Source organism: Columba livia, chromosome 1 (assembly GCF_036013475.1).
Source record: "Columba livia isolate bColLiv1 breed racing homer chromosome 1, bColLiv1.pat.W.v2, whole genome shotgun sequence".
Lineage (NCBI taxonomy): Eukaryota > Metazoa > Chordata > Aves > Columbiformes > Columbidae > Columba > Columba livia.
Genome location: NC_088602.1, coordinates 98,993,918 through 99,016,749, shown reverse-complemented (window position 1 = coordinate 99,016,749; position 22,832 = coordinate 98,993,918). Strand labels below are relative to the sequence as shown.

Here is a 22,832-nt window from a genome sequence, read left to right as displayed (position 1 = left end):
GCACGTGTAAAATTAATCCTCACATAATCGTGGGTGTATTTTCCTCCCATGCTCCCACATAAGCATGTGCAACTTTCCGTGCACATTTGCACATGTAACTTCGCATGCTCAATACAAGCACATGTATAAATTATTTCCTCGCACAATTGTGAGTGTATTTTCCTCCTGTGCTTCCACATAAGCACGTGTAATATTCCGTGCACATTTGCATGTGTAAGTAAATTAACCCTCGCAGGACTGCAAGTGTATTATAAATTTACCCTCGCAGAATCAGGAGTGTACACTTTCCGTACTCAATACGAGTACGTGTATCTCTTTAAAAATAATCCCGCACCGTGTTCAGGCAAGTGTGTACTCTTCCCAGACTCGGGGCGGCTCCGGCATTGTTTTTGGTGACGCCATGCGTATGCACTCTGTGGACTGCCTGAATTATTAGTTGCTGCCTCTTAATAATTTTCCTCAACTGATATCTGAACCTGTATTTAAGTCACTTTTGGAGTGCTAAAACCCTGTTTCTCACCGGTTTAATAAAAGTTGTTTTGGACTCTGTTGTCCCTTAAACTAACCTTGGGGTGCCTCCGTGACAACCAAAAAGGTAGACTCTTGAAATTACAAACACCAAAAGTGGTTTTAAGCATCATTCTTCAAGTCCTGTTGATGGGCACAAACTCTAGTACTGATCCCTTTCATCATGACCTTGACACCTTCCCCTCACCCCCCAGCATTCTTTTTATACTTTAGTGTTACCATAGTAATTTCCATGGTCAATTCAAATGCTTCCTACCTTTTTACCCCAAACTGCCTTTTTGTTTGTACAACATACACAGAAACGATAGCGGTCTTTAAAAGACCAGCAACATAAACTGCATGACAGGCAGCTACCAATATTTTAAGCACCTTTGCTTCAAAACTTCATATGCAGGCATTTTCTTATTAACAGAGGTGTCACTAATAACATGCACTTTTTGCAGTCTATAAACAGATGCCTCAATGTCTTTAACACAGAGACACACACTCAATAAATTTGCAAGAAAGCTCCTGTGTAATATGTTTACAGCACTAGTAGCACTGAATACTTTGAATAAGATTTCTCATAGGGTTAAAATAACAATAAAACAAAATGCAAAGTCAAGCTGATGCAGCCTTTCATTCTTTGAAATATCCTCATATTTTCTACCTTCAACAAAAGACAACCTGTAATGGTGCCTTCCTCATATTTTCACTAAATCACAGAAATGATGGTGGGAAATTACTTCTAATGGTCATTTGATCCAACCTCAACCCAAAGTGAAGCTACTGCTCATATTAGATAAGGAAAGCTGTGCCTTCATCTAGCAAAGTCTTGAAACCCTCCAGGGACAGAGGTCCTATAGCTTCTCTGGGCTACCCGCACCTGCTGCACTAACCTACCAGTGGACAAGTTTTTCCTCATGTTCAACTTGAACCTTCTTAGCAACAATTTCTGGGCATTAACCTTTGTTGTAATAGCTGTCACTGTTGTAGTTTTTTTGTCTTCAAGTAGTTGTAGACTCATATCAGCCTCTCAGCCTTCTCTTCACCAGACTAGACAAACCCAGCTCCTTAAACCTCTTCTCACCCATCATGTGCTGTAGGGTCCTGACCATCTTGATAGTCCTTTGCTGGGACCTTTCCTTTGGCATCCCTTAAATTGTGAAGTCCCAACTGGACACAGAAGCTCAGGCGTGGGCCCAATAATGCCACAAAGAAGGGTAACTTCCCTTGATCTGTGAAATATGGTACAATACAAAACTGACAAGTATCAGAAATTCTAGATAAGTTGGTGTTTCCAAATCAAAGAATCACTCTTTCTTCGTCTATATATGAAATAGTATAATGAAATTTATTGACAAACGGATTTGAAATATTTTTTTTCAAAGACTTGAGCTCAACACTGCTTTTTTAATTATTATTATTATTATTTTTATTAAACCCTTGAAAAAGCAGGGAGGGAGGTGCAGAATCTTACAAACAGATAGTTTTTCAAAAAATAACTTGTGATTCACCACAGCCTTCCAGTATCAAATGGTTAAGACACTCCGTCGTGCATCTTTACTCAGAATTAAACAAAGTCTTTCAAATGAACTACACTGACAAGGTGATTTTAAAAATGCAAGTCTAGATAAAAGAATTGAAAGAAACAGAACTAGGTAAACTACTTAAGGAAATAAGCAGAACAAGAGTAAGGTCTCAACTGTAAGAAAATGCCTCACATCCTGAAAATATGTCAGGAAAAAGACTTGTAGGCCCTTTGTCGGAAAAAAACAAACAAACAAACAAACACCACAAATGGTTATATTGGCCCTCTCACTGCTAGAAGTAGTTCAAGAACTATAATCAAAACACTTATTTCTTGGCTACAATTTTGCCCTTTGTCATATCCAAAACATTTTGCAGAGACTGTCTTCACAGTTTGCTTCCAGAAGAACCAGTTGGAGATCTAAAGGAAACCTGAATCTTTTCTTATCAGTTCATCTATTCAGCTTCACAGTGGCTGGCACGCATACAAGCCTGCCCTGCATGTAACAGCCTAACAAATGAAGTCTAGCATATTAGAAGGTTGTGGAAGTAATGGTAATCACTTTCTTTGTGAGGACATTTATACCAAAATGAATTACAGATAACTGAATCTAATATACAATAATTAAATCTTGAAAAACAAGTTCAAAGAGACATGCACTGTGAGCACAGGGAACTGCCCTTTAAATTGCTTTAAAAACACTCTGCATGTTACAAGAGAGCAATCTGACATTAAGAAAAGGCACACAAATAATGTATATTGGCTTTTACTAAGTAGTAAAGAATCAATCACCATTCTCTTCCTGAGAAATAGTGTTTGCACTTACAGATATTTGATGTTAGAACAGCTAACTAAAAGCAAGACATGCAGGCCATGCAGAGAAAAATGAAAGAAAAAGAAAGTGCACAGAATTTGAAGACAGCAGCAGAAGAAACAGTCAGTAAAATGTAACTATGGTGTGAGCTGTAACAAATTCAGAAACAAGCAACATGCTTCTTACACTTTTCTATACCAAAAGTTCTTAATACAGCAACTAAAGCGATATTTGAAAATAAGTTTATTTACACTGCTATTTTTATTAGACCCCAAGGAGTAAACTAGCTTCTGAAAGCAACAAGTACTCTTCCACATGAAACCTCTAAATTGAACTGTGCAAAACAGTATCTTTTATATCTAAAAATATTCAAGTTTTGCATTTTCTTATGTCTATTTTGAATTTTTTGTATCTTTGTGATATGAAAACAGCAAACTGTAGTAGCATCTGTCATCATGTAAAACAGCCAACATTAATCCAGTAGATCCTGCAGCCACTTGAACAGTGACAAAGTGTGAATATACTTCATTAATATGGTTGAATTACAACACTACAGAGATTGATGACACACAGTATTGCAAGACCATGAATACTAACACTTCAATTCAATAGAATTCAGCCTAAATTAAATTCGTTGGCTGTCAGGCATCGTTACACAGCATTCATTTTTTTTCCCCATTATCAAACCACTGCAGAGATACATAAATGCACAAAAATCACTGGAGATGTCTGTGTCTACACATCACATGTACTGAGTAGCCTTATGTGAAGTAATGCTATACTAGGTAAAAGTTTGTCTTGCAAGCTAGTGGCTTCATCACATACCACAAATGCTCATGACAGTACCAATTGATAAACACAGATTAGCCTAGAGAAGTATCAATTTTTCAAAGCTTAATTGTTTCTGTTACTGCGATAAGGCAGATACCATTAACATAAGACAGTGTATTTTTTTATTTGTGAATGAATTGTCCAGACTAGGGAAAAGTCTTTCTTTTAAAAGGTATCCATAGCAAAGTCCTCACAAGTTAAAGAAACTGAAACATTGTATGAAAAATACTTTAAAGTAATGCTTTTTAAAAATCGAAACATTGTATCAAAAAGGGTTTAAATTAAACCTCAGCACTCTACATGAATGTGAAATTAAGGGAAGGAATTGTCATCAGCTCCTTGGCATGTAGAATGTCCTGTTCTCCCACTCTTCTGCCTGAAAGAAAGGCTGGAGATGGAAAGTTATGCAGAGATAACCTTCAAGACCAAAACAGTCTTGCAGATGGCAAAACTTTGAGGTAAAAAAATGTTCCTAAGGATTAATCTTACCATTCCATCCTAGCGTACACTTTAACACAATTTACAAGTACAGCCTTCTCCCGCATAAGTTATCTAATATCTGTTTTACGCAAGTACTACCATCAGGGCTCCTCACCAATGTGGTTAAGGAATGTTGTTTTAGAAAAAAGCACAACAAATTTAAAAAAAAAATAAGAAAAGGAAAATATTAAAAAAAAAAAAAGAACCTGGATAGGGTTATATATATATAGACAGAAAAAGTACACAATATGGAAAGACTTGTGAAAAACAAACTCAGATTCTTATCTAGAGCTAAAGGACTTGCTCCCAACCAAAACCAAAAAAATTCAACAATAATCCACAACCAAACACACACAAAAAAAAAAAACAAACCAAAAAACCAAAAAATCAAACCACTAAACTCAGAAAGTATTCATGATCTGCTAAGTCAATGACCTGCCAGCTTGAATTCTAACTATATGAATATAACACAAGTGGAACAAAAACCCCAAAACCACTCCAAAATTTCTTAGTATACTCCCAAGCCTTTTTTTAGACCCAGGTGGCAAATGCAAACCACCAATACCTATCCTTCAATTTTTCAGTGAATCTATTATTACTATTGGCTTCTCTTTTCCTCCTGATGAGTCCCTTTCTCTTTTGTCAACTATTTCTCCCTTTCAGCAATGCATTCATGGCCCACAAAGTTTGAATTTTACTGTCATGGAGTGAGGAAAGCAATACTCCACTAAAGGCAGAGATGTGTCCGAGCATCAGCAGTTAAGACGAGGCTCAGAATAAGGCTAGAATACATAGAGAACTTCTTTAAAAGATACAAGATCATTTTAGCAAAAAAAAAAACTAGCTCAGAATTTCTTCTGGTATAACCTGCCAGAACCATAACGTGGCTATACACAAGCTGAATATTATGGAAAGCACCTCTTACGTTTTGTTGAAGGGCTAGGAAAAAGAAACCAGCCAGGGCATTATGAGATTTAAATGGAAATTTTTGGTGAAGTTTGCAGCAAGACCTCAGATTTACCTTGTAAATCAAACTAGCCATTAAGGCTTAAGATACTGTTCGTTAGAACTACCAACAAAAGTCATTGACCTTATTCTGCTGCTGAATTTGAGTTCCTAAGCACAAATGGAATCCCCCAAAAAAATTACTGTACGTAAGAATACGATCTCAAGCAAAAGTATACTGGACATGGAATCATGGAATACACAGTGATCATATTCAGTTACCATGCTCTTTTTCACACAGTGTGAACGAAGCACTATGTGCACACTTGAGTTCCACATTCAACTTAGAAAAGACATATTGTTTTACCCTACAACAAGAAATGGCAAGAGTAACAGCCTTTTCTTTACACTGTAGCAGTTCTGCACTACTGTTTTAAAATCCTGACTATGTGAAAAAGGTATATGTTTTTAATACAATTTTGCACACTTCAATCATAAGCTTTCACCCTTTTTATAACAACTTATTTGCTAAATCTAAACTAGTAAAAACAAGACTGATATGTTCTTACTTCCTTTGTATGCTTTTATGATTAATAATTATTTTTTCTTAAAGAAATTCACATTCTTCAAGAAATATGCAAACAGAAATAGCAATGGCTTAATAGTTACTCTAGACCTACTATTTTTCTAATATTTATTATCACAACTGAATAGCCATAGGAACTACTAGAGGTCAGGAATTTATGCACTAAGTTAAATCAAATTGAATTTGACATGTTAGACCTTGCTTTAAAAATTCTATAAAATATAAACCAGAAAGATTCTTACAAAGTAAACACAGAAAACATTGACAAATCAAAAAAAAATCTGTCTGCTTAGAATTTGCTTAATCGTTCTTTCTTACCTTCTGTGCTTAATCCAGGACTTGAAGTGAATTTTGCTACATCGACAATCTTTACAGCAAACTGTTGCCCTGTTTCCCTGTTGATACATCGCCGCACAACGCTGAAAGGACCCCTGAAACACACATACACAGAAAATAGCAATAAACAACCCATTCTATTTTATGCACTGAGTACAATTCCACTATTTCTAAACAAAGTTTAGAACCCAACATTCTAGTATTTACACAGAAGCTTGTACTTCTCACCCTTGCTGCCCATTAAATGTAAAATAGAAAATTTCCCCTACTGACTAGTGTAAAGAACATCAAATGAGTTTCTTATTTTCCTGTATTAAAGACATAGGATCTTACCCTGCCATCCTAGAAAATCTATATACTCTTAGAAATCTTGTGTAATGTGCTAACATTATTATTAAAATCTAAGTGGACTTTATTTTGATGCATAATGCAAATAGGGTTGGGAGGAAAGAGGTGAGAAACACATTCTTGCTTTCAGTTTTAAGCTGGAGTTTAGAATTTACTCCTTGAAACAACTCAAAGGATATTCCTTCAAAACAATGTAAGAGTCACAGAATTGTTAAGTCATGCTGTTTGGTTTTATTTGCTTGATTTACACAAACTAGGTTTATTTTGACCTTATTTGATATCACATGATACAAACAACCTCCATTATGATACTTAAAAATTCCACAAAAGCTTATAATTTTCTCTCATCTATGTCATTTAAAGAACCCCCACAAAAGTTACAGTTAAAAGAATATATTAAAACTAAGTCAGACAGACCTTACTATTGCACTCAACTAATAAAAAAAGTAGTTATTCTCAAAACAGAAATTCCGTGTGCCAAAATCCAAGTTAGAACAAAGGCAAGCTTTTAAAAAGCATAACCATCAATATACATTTTTGGAAGCTTCTTTTCATAGATTTTTACGTTCTTGGTGCCTTGACTTACAACACGGAATCTTTCATCCAAGTGGCCAAGGAGAGATATAGGGAGGAATCATAAATCAAAGAGAAGTACACAAACTGCAGCTCCAAGAGGGATCAACCTTAAGTTCACCTCAACCTTTCTCTCTCCGAACCATCACTTACTTTTTTCTTTCCATTATGTATTAACATCTTAGAACCCTGTGACTTGAGTGATTTGCTCCCTGCATATTAAGTCGGGGACAAAAAGTTCAGCATTTTATTCTGTTCTGGAACAGAGAGGGTATAAGAGACATCTGTACAGTCTGAACTTTTATGGCCATATTGAAACTTAGCTACTGCTTTAACAGAGCCTTCTCAACTTAGAATGAGGAATGCCAAAGACTCTTAAGTAAATCCAAGGAGCTGTAGAGCACAGAAGACAAGAATTTGATGATACCCACAATGAACTCATTCTCTTAAACAATAACACCAATCTAGAGTTTCAGCTAAATATCAAAATATTTTAAAATGTAACCTGAAGATTTAGCTGTTTACACACCTCAGATTTCCAACTTTTTCAAAACTACCTCTCTCGTATTCAAGCCACAGACAGTTATGACAATACATTGGATGAATATATGCCATGACAACAGCTGCTCGATAAAGACTCGAATTTTTGATTTTTTAGGTAATTTTAAAACATTCATGAGAGGTACCCTCATCAATTAAGCAGACACTATAGCTTCCATGTGCCAAGTAACAGAAAATAAATTTTAAACAAGTTATGGTTGCAGTTAGCTTTTTGACTTTTTCCTCATAGCTGCAATGAGACACAGCAATTTTACAAATAAAGTTAAGATAGCCCACAGTGATATTTTTCTAATTTGAGTCAGGAAACAGAAATCCATGCTTCTTAACACAGTAACTTCAAACTTTATTTGGAAGTAACAAAAGTCTTTCAGGCCACCCTCAGTCTCAGCACCAGAATCATACTCTTCCCAGTCAGAAGGACTACAACACCTAGTCTCTCAAATGAGACGAGGAGCTATTCAACAGTTGTGTCTGCCACTGTGAAAACATATATCGCATCCTCACTGGGTGACAATTTCTATAGCTCATTTTACTAAATCTGCAGCTCAAATTATACAGATTTAAAATAAAGAGGTGATGCAGACAGGAGAAGGAACAACTGCAACTCCAGATACGGATCATCAAAACCGTTGTAGATATATCAGGCTACTTATTTATTTATTAAAACAGAGGAACTGAGTTAAGTTGCATACTAAGATTTAATCTTGTAACACTGAAACTAAAATTATGATGTAATGTGTTTTGTACTTCATTTCCCTCTGTGCTACCCTTAACAGACATACTGGCTGAGATACTCAAATCTTTGGCTTCAGCTTTCAAAATCTTTTATTGCAGCTAGCATGCATACAACAGATGACACTAGCTCAAAGTAGGAGAATCATTCAAATAGTAAGCAGTAAGGACAGCTGATTTCTCAGCACTGGCAGAAGCAGCACATTCTAACACTTGCAATACTTTGAGTCACACCTGCAACATATATCAAAAAGCAAAATGTATTTTCTTAAACTGAAGCTGGGGTGCATACTGATTTTTGCTGTCTACTGCAGATGTAAATCAAATTAATATCGTACATTACTAAGGAGGTTATTGATTACACGTAGGCCATAAGAAAAGTGGATGGGAATGCTGAAGAGGTGCCTCATAACCAGGTCTTTTCATGCTTCCAGACTTTTGAGTAAGCAGGACAGGTCCTGATGTAACCCTAACCTCAGTGAAACTATTTTCTGGTGATGAGCTTTACTGTCTAACACAGAACAGCTAATTTTATATCACCTAGACACAGACTTGAAGAAAATAAATTATTAATTACTCTCCCCTTCAGGAGTACAAAACTTAAAGTAGAACAAAATCCTAAAAATTTGAGACCAAAGCCTTTTTATCATGAGAATGAGAACTGTTTATGATTACAATACACTTTGTTGATTCCTTACAAGCAGAAATACTTGCAACCAGTACTTTCAACCTGCTCCCTTCACATGCTCTCAATGAACTGAACTCACTTGTGGGAATGGAGCTCCTGCTCACAGATACTAAAAAGACACCTTCTGAACCCCTATGCTTCAAAGCCCCCAAACTTGATGTTTTAAGTCATTTATGTATCAGATCACCAAGAATTTGCTCAACATCTCTCCCAAGTGATTCACAGTTTTTTGAGGAACAAAAAACAATGCAGTTTGGCTCTCAAATTCAGTTTCATTAATATAAGTTAAAAAAAAAAAATAAAAAAAAAAATAAAAGAAACACAGATTGAACACTTCCCCAGTAAAACCAACAATACTGAAAAACACCTCTTTCAATGAACAGAGTTCTACTTTAAAAATGCAGTTCCATCTAGAAGTAAAAGGCCTTAGATTCCTTTGCCTTATTTAACATGACTTAACTTATTAAGAACTTGAAACACGCAATATAGGTCTTAAAGTTAACTTTATTCAACATTTTAAATGGAAGATCAATGTTTCCTAAAACGGATTAGGTCATTTTTTTGCATTAAGATACTATAAATGTATACAGATAAAATCACATGAGCAAATACTCATATACACAGATATTTTGGTTGGTTTTCATTTAAAGGCTATGCATTTGCTTATCTAAGCAGCAGACAACACAGCTTTGTGTTAATGTGGTTAACACTTACAAAACACCTGTACCCAAATTGATGAAAATTGTTAGGAAAAAAGAAAATTACAACCACATTTTAAAGAGATAGATCTCTTTCCCTCTTTACTCATTTATGCCATTTATAACATATACCAGTTCTTTAATTTTCCCTTTGATTGACGTGAACCTCTTTTGAAAATTACATATTTCCAGGATGAATTAAACCTGCAGTTAGTCACTATATCAGCTCATTTGCACATGGATCTGCAGCTTAAAACAGCAATCAAACCTCTCTATGAACTGGGACACTGGATTAGAGGGCATTCATATTTAAAAAGCCATTAATAGCAATGTTGTGTAGACATTTTTTGTTTTATTCTCAAAGGAAAATTTTAAATACTGCATTATCATGAGTGTGGCACAGAAGAACACTTGGGTTGAAGATCTAATACTTCTTTAGAAAATCATATATTCCAGTACAAGTCACAAAACTGACTTCTCAAGCAGCAGCGCTTCTATCACAGGTATACAACAGTTCACATCTTCAAAACCAAGTCTATGTTTTAACTCAGCTTTACAATAAAACACACAAACAACAAAGCACAAGACAGCAGTTCCCTGGATCCCAGCCCAATATGAATACATACTTTCTAATATTAATTGAACACAATCAAGAATATAAAGTACCAAAGCTGTGGTTCTAAGGTAGGGAAAAAAACAATAGCAGCAAAACCAACACAACAACAACAAAAACACTCACACAACTCACAAGTCTTCCTTCGAAACACTTAAACACCTTTGAAAGTACTCAGTCATAGTGCTTACACAATATGAGTACAATGTAGATTTTATTTTCTAACAATTTTGTAATTAAGTAACTGGAGAAAGGCTACTGAGTAAGGTGGTAGTGTTGGAAACAGGTCATTTAAAAACAGTGAAACTAAAGTCAAGAAAATATTTTGAAATTATGGGCATTTTTAAAAGCATGTAAAGAATTTCACAGAATCATGGAATGTTAGGGATTGGAAGGGATCTCGAAAGATCATCTAGTCCAATCCCCCTGCTGGAGCAGGAACACCTAGATGAGGTTACACAGGAATGTGTCCAGGCAGGTTATGAATGTCTCTAGAGAAGGAGACTCCACAACCCCCCTGGGCAGCCTGTTCCAGTGTTCTGTTGCCCTTACTGAGAAAAAGTTTCTTCTCAAATTTAAGTGGAACCTCTTGTGTTCCAGTTTGAACCCATTATCCCTTGTCCTACCGTTGGTTGTCACCAAGAAGAGTCTGGATCCATCCTCATGACACTCACCCTTTCTATTTATAAAATACCGGCTAAGTGATAAAACATAACTTACACTATATTATTGTTACAGCTTAAAAATATTCAACTACTGTCCATTTTAAAGTCTCAACCAAGCTTTTATACATAAGAATAAAAACTTCAGGGAAAACACTTGTCAAAAAACAAACAAACAAACAAACAAACAAAAAAAGAGTAACTTAAACTATGGTTATTCAACATAGAAATACCTGGCAGGGGGTGACGGTTGGGAAACATGCTAGATAAAGCATAGTCATACCAATACAGAGCTAATTAGACACCCAGAATGACCTTATCACTCAGCTCTGTCTTTCTCCTATCAGAAAGAACTCCAGCTCAAAGCAGGTACTGCTAGTGTGGAGCAGAAACCCAGGCATGGTCCTCCTTCCAACTTACTGCCCCTTCCAGCAGTGTTCCCCTTACTGCACATTAGAATCCAATTTTTCATCCCTCCTCAAACCCTAACCTGACACAGAGAGGGAAAAAATGGAAACTAAAATTGAAAATATAATCACACAATTACGTTCAGCACCAAAACACTGGCAGAGCTACCCTAGAGAAAAAGAGAGAGCAGACATGAGGAGGTTTCAGGCTTTTTGCCATTTCTTTTTCTTAACTGTTTCTTTCCTTCCACAGGAAACTACAGGAGTGGCCACTCCCATTCTCATAAAAGGGAAACATTCTCCAATAAAATCTTAGGATATGCTTAGAATTTACACAACATACTTAAAAATATTTACTTTCAACTTTAAGATTTTCTCATATAATTCAAAAGCTTGTGTCCATGCTTTTGTCACTGTAAATAGAAAACACTGGCAGAAAGAGATCTCTTCTGCTATCCTGCTTTTCCTAGCTCCAACCTGCAAGATGGATAAGCTATCCTTAACTGATCTGTAACTTCTTTCAACAGAAACTGTAACTTTTTGGCCTCATTTCTCTTCTTATCAAGCAAAAAAGCATGAATTAATTCATCAGTCATTCTACATTTTAATGTATGAAGTATCTATCTACCAAATCCTTTAGGCACACATATGCTATAAAAAGATGCTGATATGTAAAAATGTCTTTGCTGTATCTGTAGTTTGTAAAAAACTTTTACACTGACTGGCTGAGATATTGAGGGGATGGGAAAGGAAGAACACTGAAATAAGATGCCCCCTAGATTCTCTATTCTATTACCATGAAATAAAAATTACACCACCAGTCACAAACAACATTAATCACATGCAAGCAATTGAGAAAATATTTTTATGTTCAAATATACTACAACACCCTTTGTTTTCAGAACTCCATTATTATCAGTTAACACTGACCTTGTCCTTGTAAATTCTCCCATTTTATTCATAGACTCATAGAAGAATTTAGGCTGGAGAATACTTCCAAAGGGACATGCTTAATAAGTTATGTCAGAACATGTACTTGTTGCTATCAAAAAAATACTACCATGTTACCTTTTTGTTTTAAGAAAACAGTAGAAAGTACCTCACCCCCCAAACCAACTATCTACAAATACTCACCTCAGTATACATACAAGCAAATCCTGCTTTCAATAATTATTGTACCAAAAGTTTTCATGGTCTTAATAGAGTCTGTCTGAAAGCTGCAGCTGTAGCAGGTACAGTCACAGTAAGTGTACTTTGTTAACACCTGTAAGCTTTTTTGGAACAAGATAAGACATAAGCTGCTGGGTAACTTTCCAAGTGGCATGCTTCCACAAGAAGCAGTACATGATATATGCAGAAGATTATGGTACATCATTTCAAGTTCATGTTTGTGTGACACTAAAGTATGATGACTATTTTAAACAGAAGCAAGGGCTATTGACATAGAACAGCTCTTTGAAGAGACTGTCCTCAGAGCTTCCTTTAAGTCCCATATTTCAACTCATTAAAGGTCATTTGCAAGAGAAAGATCAAGACCTCAAATTCAAGTAACTCCCTAAATAGCCTCCTTAAGCTCTTGGCTCTACAGATTCCATTATTAGCTCATTTATTCCTTGATAATCTGTTTCCAATGATTTACTGCTAATTTGCTTTTGCTGCAAGATTAGACATCGGACACTATTTTCACTTTCGTACATTAGTACCTAGGTCTAAAATGCTATGCTAGTAGCCTCACTCTTCAAGAAAGTGACTGATTATATGTTCTGTTTCCAGATGGATGAAAGAAGGAACAAAAATATTTCTAAGGCATGTATGTGCCAAGCATACAAAGGTAAATTATGAGACATCCTCTTAACTGAGATATAAATAATTAAAAAGGTCTCAGAAATTGATGCTGTTTTGTAACTGTAGTGAGAAAGAATGAAAATTGGTTTGTTAAGCTGAGATGAAAAATCCTGTAAAGATTTCAAGAAACTGATGACAAATAGGAGTCTCCTCTCTCCTTCTGGTTCACTTAAGGTAGGTGAGCATCTACATCTCATGCCAAGAAGTGATTCAGGGCATGTGGAGACTGGTAATCAAAGCACGAAACCTACTTCTTGAATAGGAGAGGGGGTTATAAGGAGAGCTTTGTTCACTGATAAATTCCCAAGGGACATACTGCATTAAAAGCATGGAATAAAAACACCCAGAATTTTATTTTTACATATTCACAGAAAAGTACAACACAGAAAAGTACAATAGCTGACTCAAGAGCATCAGTTCAAAAGTGTTCAGAAAAACCGACGCTATTCTCCTAACAGATTCCTTTAATATTTGACCAACTCTTTTGCCCCTTTCTCTTCTTCGTGAAGAAAGACCTAGTGCACAAGATCAAGAGGCAGTGCAGGAAATCAGAGAAAAAAATAAAACTACATTAGGGATGAAATCATTCAAAGAAAAGCAGAAAGAATGAAGAAATGTGTTTAAAAGAGCACTTCAACCACAGGAATAAAAGGAAGCATATTAAAAATAATAGCTTTGCCTCCAAAAGAATAGAGAAACATTTTATAGTATCTTCAGTCTCATCAGCTTGAGACAATGATCATTACTTTTTTCACATTCACAGAACCTTTTTATCCCATTCATGTCCATCTCAGGCTATGGCTTCACAAGCATTTCTTCAGCAGCTGTAGTGGACAAACCAGCAACACTTCCAGCTATTGTGTCATTCTGAAATGGCTTTGGCATGGTTACACTGAACCAAACCAAAAAAAAGAAATAAAAACCATCTGAATACCCCACACAAACCACTTGTCCCTTTTTTTACTGTGTTACTTTTCATCCAGAGGTGTTCCTTGATTCAACTTAAAGCATGGCTATGCAAAGAGCTATGTCAAGACAGTCAAAGGCAGGAATGAATGGCTAGGACACAAAGGGTGCTTAAAGCAGCATTGCTGCTAAAAGTGAATCTAGTCTCAGAGCACAATGATTTTTCATGCAGTCCTACAGACACCTGCAATAATACTGCATATGTGCACTCATGCAATGAAGCAAAGGAACTAATCTGAAAAAGCCTTAGGTAAATCCACATACAGATGGCTCTGCTGCGCATAGTTTGTCTTGCTTTTGATAGCACACAGAGCAAAATGAGAAAGAAGAATGGGAAAATGTCAGATGCCACTGTTGCCAAACATTCCTTCATGAGATTACACCCTAAGGTGAACTTGCATGCGTTAACCACTCCCTCTATCATCTCTCCCTCCTGCACTGTGGTTGTTTTAAACACGCACTTCAAAATTATTAATGTCCACTTCTTATCTATTACTCTTGCCAACAAAACTGAGCTTACATACTACTTCCACTTCTCTCTCTCACGCACAGATTTTGCCAAGCCTAACTAAACACACTTTTTAACAACTGGCACTCTCAATTCAGAATCTCTTCCCTGCATCTGTTCCAGTTTCAATTCTTAACAAAAGCAAGCAGAACTGTGAGTGGCACTCCAGATGAGATCTTACCAAAAGTTTGTACAACATTAATAACGGAAATATTGTGCCTGGTAAAACTTGCCTTCTCAACATGCACAACATATACTCACCTAATATTGCTGCATTCTTCTCCTCAGCTGTTTCCAACCAACCAGCCTTAACCTACCCCAAAGCCTGATACTAGTTTTTCTGTTCTCAAGTGGTGGATCCTGTACTTAGAAGTTCATAATCTCCACTATGGAAGTCCTTATTTGTTTGTTTTTCCTTTCTGGATGACATCCAGATCCTCCTCTGCAGCAATTATCCTCAATTGTTGCATTTTAAAAAAAAAGCATTTTTTAACCTGTACAGCTCCTTGTTAACCTGTACAGTGCTTGTTCTTTTAAAAAAACCCAACAAGCAACTAATCCAAAACTGACCAACGACAAACCTTCACTTTTTTCAGTATTTCCTCTTTGAATGCTCCCTTTGAATTTCTTCTTTAGCTGAATATGGAATACTTCAAATTTATCATATCGTAATCTTTTTGTTCATTTTAAAGAAACCACCAACCCAAACTACAAGAGGGAAGTGAGAGGGAAGCACCAGCAGATCTGACTGATAGAAATGGTCTTCTTGGAATACACCACCACCAATTCAGCTGCTCGAACACCACCATTTTACAAAAATCAGAAGTTTCCTACATGTTCATGGCATGAACGTGAAAGGCACACTTAACTTGCATGAGCCACCACAGAAATAGAGAAGAAACTTAATATTTTTAACAGAAATAACCTAATTTAAATACTGCTATTATGTCTGTGATAACATACGACAGTTCCTCAAAACTGAAAATGTATCAACTTTATACTGTAATATATGCAAAAGGTTCAGAAATTCTTTGAGGGCCTCTCTCTTCCCCATATCTGACGAACAATAAAACTCCCAATTGATTTGTTACCACTACACAATAGTTAAGTCTCAAATTTGAAAGACAGCAATGGTCAAAGCAAGTAATGTTTTTAAAAAACACACATATACTAGAAATCACATATACCTACCACAAAACAAATACTTGAATCTAAACGGAATTTATTCTGGTAATCAGTTCAATCAAAATAGCTTCCTGTAGAGCTCAATATTTTAATTTTGCTTTAAAAAAAAAAATACAAAATCTCAGTTCAGTTTACCTGTCAGTTTAGCTGTCATCTAAAATCATAACCTCAAGGATATTTCTGCATGCATTCCAATTCACAAGACTCTGGAATCAATAAATAGAAGTTACTGAGGTCAGAGAGAGAGACCAAGTTGCTAAGTGAGAATGTTCTCCTTTGCAGAACAGATCTGTAAAGCTAAATTATCTGAAGACACTTGATCCAGACAGACAGCTTCCTGTACTTCTTACAGGAGACTGGCCTCTGAACTGCCAAACACCTTTACGTGTCAGAAAAAAGAATGGTATCCTGAAAAGATAGTCTGTCTTGTGTATCTCAAAAGTATGCCAATGAGTATTAAATTTCATAAGATGTCATCAAGATCATGTACGAAGTGAAGGAAAACATAAACACTTGATGTTTTCTTTCAAAGATATTTGAAGACTTCCAATATTACAGAAATCAAATTTATGACTCAAATCATCAGCCTTCAGGGTGATTCATAACATTTTAAATTACAGAAGGATTATGGGATTTATTAAGAACATTGAGCTGAATAGCAGGGGAAAAAAGTTGCAGGTTATGATATTTATAGAAGGTTGTTGAATTGTCTCTCCAGAGACAAATGAATTCTGACCTCTTGACAAGTGAAGCTTTCAACAATGTACTGGAATGAAAACTCTGACACAGAGAAGATTAAAAAATTTAGTTTCTTCCATCTGGATCTGTTACGTGTCTGAACAGCAGTTCCTTGTATTTTTATATATTTAATGCATATAAGCTACTGTTCAGAGTGTGGTTTATGTTGTTTTTGTTTTACATTTTTTTAAAGTACAGATTGCATTTCAACAGCTTAGATATCTCTATGAGAAAAACAGTAGTCTATACCATTTGCACTAGTTTAGCCTTTTTCTAAACTTTAAACCAGTTACTTTTTAGTATTTTATTTAGAAATGTCATCTTACTAACTTCAGCATTTGAAGATGTCTTGGAAAAAGCTAATGGAGCTACAAGAAGAACATTTAAAACAAAATAGGGCTATTCAGCTCACTAAATATTTGGAAGGTATATTGTTATATTACTGTAAGTATAGCAGGAGAATTAACCACTGTTGTTTTTAAGTAGCAAATACCCTAAGCATTTAAACATGAGATACCAGCTTCCTGTAAAGCAACTGGTCATGAATTTTAAATTCAACTCTTCTCTTAATGTGCTAATTTAATGATCTCTCCTTACCATGATCTTGTCATTAGAAAGACTCTATCATAGAAAATATCTCCTATTAACTATAGAACAATTATTCCTATATGAACTATAATCACCTACAAGGCAATTATTAATACGCACAGCATAATGTATTGTGTGATTATTTAACAATTTCTTTATTGAAAAAAACACATTATTTTTGTAACTGCTGAACATTTAATAGAACTGTTAACAACCTGAAACCAAACGTAAAGCCTTTACTTAAAAGCCACTTTTTTGCTTTTGTTTTCGTTTTTTTTACAAAAAAAAAAAAAAAAAGGAAAGGTTGCCTGGATCAAGCTCCCAGTCAGCTCCGAGATACAGTTGTACTGAAGTATGCGCCAGTACAAGGACAAGAACAAGGTTTTTAGTACTGCTTCTTTAAAAAGACCAAGGAACAAATTATTCCTGGAACTACGAACCCCCAAAACTGTAATGAAAGCTTATGGTGGTATTTATTCCCTTCAAACACCTATCCAGCAGTTTTTAAGTCATACTAACTGGGCAAGTGGTTATGCAGCTGAAGTTGGCAACAAGGATTTATTTGGCTTTCTGGAGTATAGAATCCTCTCTTTGAGGATGAAGGACTATTAGGAAGGGACAAGTTCTGCCCAAGGAGGGCATAAAGCATTTTTGCCAACAGAGCAGTCATCCTGGTAAAGGAGAACTCTACACTGGAATGGCAGGTAAGGGAAATGAGGATCAAAGTCATCAGGATGATACACACAGAGACCTTAAAATGACTGATTTCAAGCTGAATAAATATGGAAGCACCTAACGGACAGCACAGGACTGTTCTCATACCTCTTCTGGGAAATCACCACAAACTAGAGGTACCTTTCTGAAGTGCCTATAGAATAATTCATGCCACATGGGGAATTAAAATGAAGAGTCAGAGGTCTTTCAGCAGGTGCGGGGCTACAGTCTCATTTGATTCACAAAAACATGGTGGGCTGGCTCACACAACCAGAGTGCTGCAATGGATGAGTACAAGGCTTTAGAAAGGATGGGCTGGGACAGTAAGGAGAGTGAGTTGCTCTTTACATAAGAGAGCAGTTTTATGTATAGAGGTCTGCCTTGGGTCTGATGAGGTGAAAGACTATGGGTCAGGATTAGCATACAACCACTATGGGAGTCACTGTGGTGGGTGTCTGCTACAGACTGCCTGGTTAAGAAAATGCAGAATCATATAATGGTTTGAGTTGGAAGGGCCCATCTAAGTCCACCCTACTCCCATGGGCAGGGACACCTTCCACTAGACCAGGTGGCTCAAAGCCCCATCCAACCTGACCTTGAACACCTCTAGTGACATGGTATCCACTTCTCTAGGCAACCTGTTCACCTCACTGTAAAGAATTTCTTCCTTGTGTCCAATCTAAACCTACCCTCTTTCAGCTGAAAACCACTGCCCCTTCTCGGGTCACTACAAGCCTTGTAAAAATCCTCCATCTTTCTCATATGCTGTCTTTATATACTGGAAGACTAGAAGGAAGTGTCCCTGGAGCCCTCTCTTCTCCAGGCTGAACAACCCCACCTTCTCAGCCTTTCTTCTTAGCAAAAGCGTTCCAGCACTCTATTTTCGTGGCCCTCCTCTGGACCCACTATTAACAGGTCCATGTGTTTCTTGTGCTGGGGACCCCAGAGATTAACTCAGTACTCCAGGTGGGGTCTTCATGAGAGCAGAGTAGAGGGGGAGAATCACCTCCCTTGACCTACTAGTCATGCTTATTTTGATGCAGTCTAGAACATGATCTCTTTTCCAGGCTGCCAGTGCACACTGCTGGCTCACATCCAGTTTTTCGTCCACCAGTTATCCCTAAGCCCTCCTCTGCAGGGCTGCTCTCAATCCATTCATCTCCCATTGAGTACTGATACTGGGGATCGCCCTTACTCAGGTGCAGGATGCTGCACTTGGCCTTTGTAGTTCCTGTGTTTTGCACAGGCCACTACTCAAGCCTGTCAAGGTCCGTCTGGATGGCATCCCATCCCTGTATCGAATTAACTGCACCACTCAACTTGGTGACATCTGCAAACATGCAGAGGGTGTATTCAATCTTATTGTCTATGTCATTGACGAAGATATTAAATAGTACTGGTCCCAGTATGGACCACCGGGGAACACCACTTATTACTCCTTTCCACTTACACATAAAGCAATTGGCTAGAACTCTTTGTATGTGGCCATCCTTATCCATCTAACAGTTCCTCTGTCAAAACCATATCTCTCCAATTTAAAGGCAACAATGTTGTGATGGTCTGTACCAAAGGCCTTACAGAATTCTAGGTAGATGTCATCTGTAGCACTTCCCTTGTCCATGGATGCAGTCACTCTATCATGAAAGGCCACTAAATTAGTCAGGCACAACTTGGCCTTGGTAAAGCCATGTTGGCTATCTCAAATCACCTCCCTGCCTTTGATGTGCTTTGAAATGTTCTCCAGGAGGCTCAATTCCATGAAGTAGATGAGGTCTTTTTCAGAGAACTGGAAGAAGCCTCATATTTGTAGGCTCAGGTCCCTATGGTAGACTTTAAACACCATGAGATCTGCTGGAGAGACAAAGCAGCTGGGTGCATGCAATACAGGAGGTTTCTGGGATACATTGATGGTAAATTCTTGACACAGGTGGCTGAAGAAACAAGGAAGGGTGGTTGGTCTGTTGAAACCTCACACTTAACAAGGAAGAACTCATAAAGATCAGGGGCAGCCTTTGCTGCGGGACCATGAAATGGTGGAATTCAGGATCCTAAAAGGAAGGAGCAAGGCAAAAAGTGGTATAATAACCCTAGACTTTAGCACAGAAATGAGAACAGGAGAGATACTTTTTGTAGCTTACTAGCACAGCTGGCTAAACAGAAAAATCAAAGAATGAAGGTAAATACAGAACAAAAGCAAAAACTGATGGCAGAAAGTAGCTATGACATCTTGCAATACCAGAATTCAAAGGGAATTTTAATCAGCCTGTTTTGTATTCAGCCTTTTAGACACAAAATTTACTTGTTCAGATAACTGTTCGAATGAGAGCTTTGCTTCTAATTCAGCTGTATATTTTAGTTTCCAACTTATTTCAGTGTCTGTGGCATCCCAAGATAAACTCTTACAACAAATTATGGCTTCATTAGAAGCCCAGCAATACACCTGCAGAGGGAAACTTCATTGACTGATAATACTAAACTAAGTTTCACATTAAAATGAATGTGTGGTGACATATTTACAAAAGTGATTCCTTCATACCATAAGGAATTCCTTTACCAAACTGCCTGGCAAAACTGCTATAATATTCAGAACTCACTTGAAATAACAGCAATTTCAAGGAGATATCCAAGCTGGACCTAGCCTTTCCATAGTGTCAGCTGAGGTAGTCGAATGAGTGCATTATTAAATTGGCATAAATATACATGATGCATATACAAACACACAAACCTCCACCCCTGCACATATGTACACACACACGCAGTTAAAATGTGGTATGCCAAAGCAATTCCAATATACATTCAAGTCAAATCTTTCACAAACTCTTTCGAAATCTAATTTTCTTCTCTGAAAATTAAGTGCATCTGAGACTATATTACTGAGCCATCATTAAATAACTCACATCATTCTTCTATATTTCATTCTACGGGAGTTCTTATTCCTCAAAGCTCAAGTATGCAAGCTAGCTCATGGTCATAACAAAGTTACTAGATAAAATTATTTCATTCTGAAAAAAGCCTGATAAAAGCATCATTACAAGTTTTAAGTTCTGTCCACTCTTGCATAAAATGCAGATGACTGAGGTATAAATTTTCACTGCCTTAAAGTTACATATTTTGATTTTTATAGCACACCAGCACAAAAACAGCTCATGTAATGGGTCAACGAGGCAATAATTTAAAACCTGATAATAAATTAGATAGTATTCAGAAGCATTTATCAACAATGTAGTTGCTGATCAAACAACAATTTAAACCATCCTGTACAAGTTATAGCTGAGCAAAATTCATCAGAGATCTCAGTTTGCTGAGTCAGAAAAGTGCTTATGTTCATGAAGCACCTCAAGATTTAGCTTCACAGAACAGCAAAAAAACAATTCAGCAGGATTGACTTTGATACCTTTTGTCAGCTTGTCAACTGATAAAACCTCTTCCATTAGCACTCCTATGTTCTGCACCATTTTCATCCCCCAGCTAAGATCTGCACATTAGTACAAATAGAACAAAGGTAGAAATTTTATTGTTTCTTCAGGAAAGTTTAAAAAAATACAAATCCCAATAAAACTGTAAACTCAGTGCATTACAGAAATTTACCATTCCTCCTGGCAATTACCACTGTGTAATTCTCAAGAATAACTGTCTTTAGCACACAGAAAACTCCACTTCTACAAATCGCAAGGTAAACAGCAACACAAGGAGCCCATTCCGGTTTTGCAAAGTCTATATTCACAATTTATAATAAAAACTTAATTTATTGTATTTTAGTCAAGTGCAGATTTGGATATTTTGATAGAATGCTATGTCCCATCTCTTCTGTTCCCCTACCCATCTTTCCTATCTATTGAAAAAGGTTTAGCTTCAGATCACAACCTTAAAAAAGACAATCCTACACAAATACTTTAATCAATATTTTTATGTTGTACATCAGATCTTTATCTAGGAACACAAGCCATCAAATTTAAGTTAAAAAAATATTCCTCTACAGACAGCAGAAATGATACAGCAGAATACATTTAGAATACAAACTATTTTCAACAGCTGATAGTTATTTAAATGCATAGGCAAGATTTAAAAAAAAAAAATAAATAAAATTATCTGAGTACCGTAGAAGTCTCATTTCTGAAATTCTTCCAGAAAAGACATGCTAAAGGCTTTGAAAATCAATTCTACTTCCATGTTGGTATGCATACATATTCACAAAAGCACACTGCAGTTATTGAATGACATCTGGTATTCATGTTCCCTCTCCCGAGGTAAACCTTTGATAGTAGTTACAGAAGAAAATCACAGGGGACATTGCTTCTTCACCTCTTGGTTCTTCACAGGACATGAGTGAAATGTAGAGCTATAGAAGTTTTCCACCTACCAATAAGATATAGGAGAATCCCCATTTCTTCTTTTTTGGTTTCTCTAGAAAACTCCAAACATTTTTAAACCCCCATCATAATTTGCCTAAATTAAGTTTCCAATTGTTCTACTGAGAGCAAGTAAGACCACTTTGGGGGAAGAAAACAGCAGTTTATGGAGTTCTTCATTTAGAATTTAAGCAGTCCTGTGATACCAACAGAGAAAAAGCAAGCTCCTGTGTTTTCCTGTACATTAAGAAAGAAATATGGATAACACAAATTTACCAACAAAGAGAAAATACAAATGGATGATGTTCCTTTTCTCAGAGCATTCTATTCTCCTACTGCTTACAAAAGTTACATTGAAAGCTTTGAAAACAAACAGAGCTGCCTATACAGCAACAGATTAGGATATGTTCAGACCACCTTCATATCAGGAGAATTTTGTAGCAAGCTCTTAAAATTCTTATCCTCTGCATGGTCATGAAATTTGATAGAACCATGACAGTTCTTCTGTTACCTTGCAGCACTCAAAACCACCATGTTCTCTAGAAATCTTTAGAAAAAGCTCCTTCCGTAATTGGCTTTACTAACAGAGGCCCCTCCTATTAGCAAGAGCTTCAGTTTCAGTGTATT

At 36.5% G+C, this 22,832-nt stretch overlaps 1 protein-coding gene across 10 annotated transcripts in view; it reads right to left on the bottom strand.

Moving 5' to 3' along the window:
- Nucleotides 1-22,832, bottom strand: part of CASK (calcium/calmodulin dependent serine protein kinase) — a 210,326-nt gene that overhangs the window by 151,482 nt on the left and 36,012 nt on the right. For all 10 annotated transcript variants that reach the window (XM_065069882.1, XM_065069924.1, XM_065069896.1 and 7 more), the window contains exon 2: nucleotides 6,013-6,125. In XM_065069882.1, coding sequence (XP_064925954.1) covers nucleotides 6,013-6,125 — 113 coding nt within the window. The remainder of the gene's footprint in view (nucleotides 1-6,012; nucleotides 6,126-22,832) is intronic.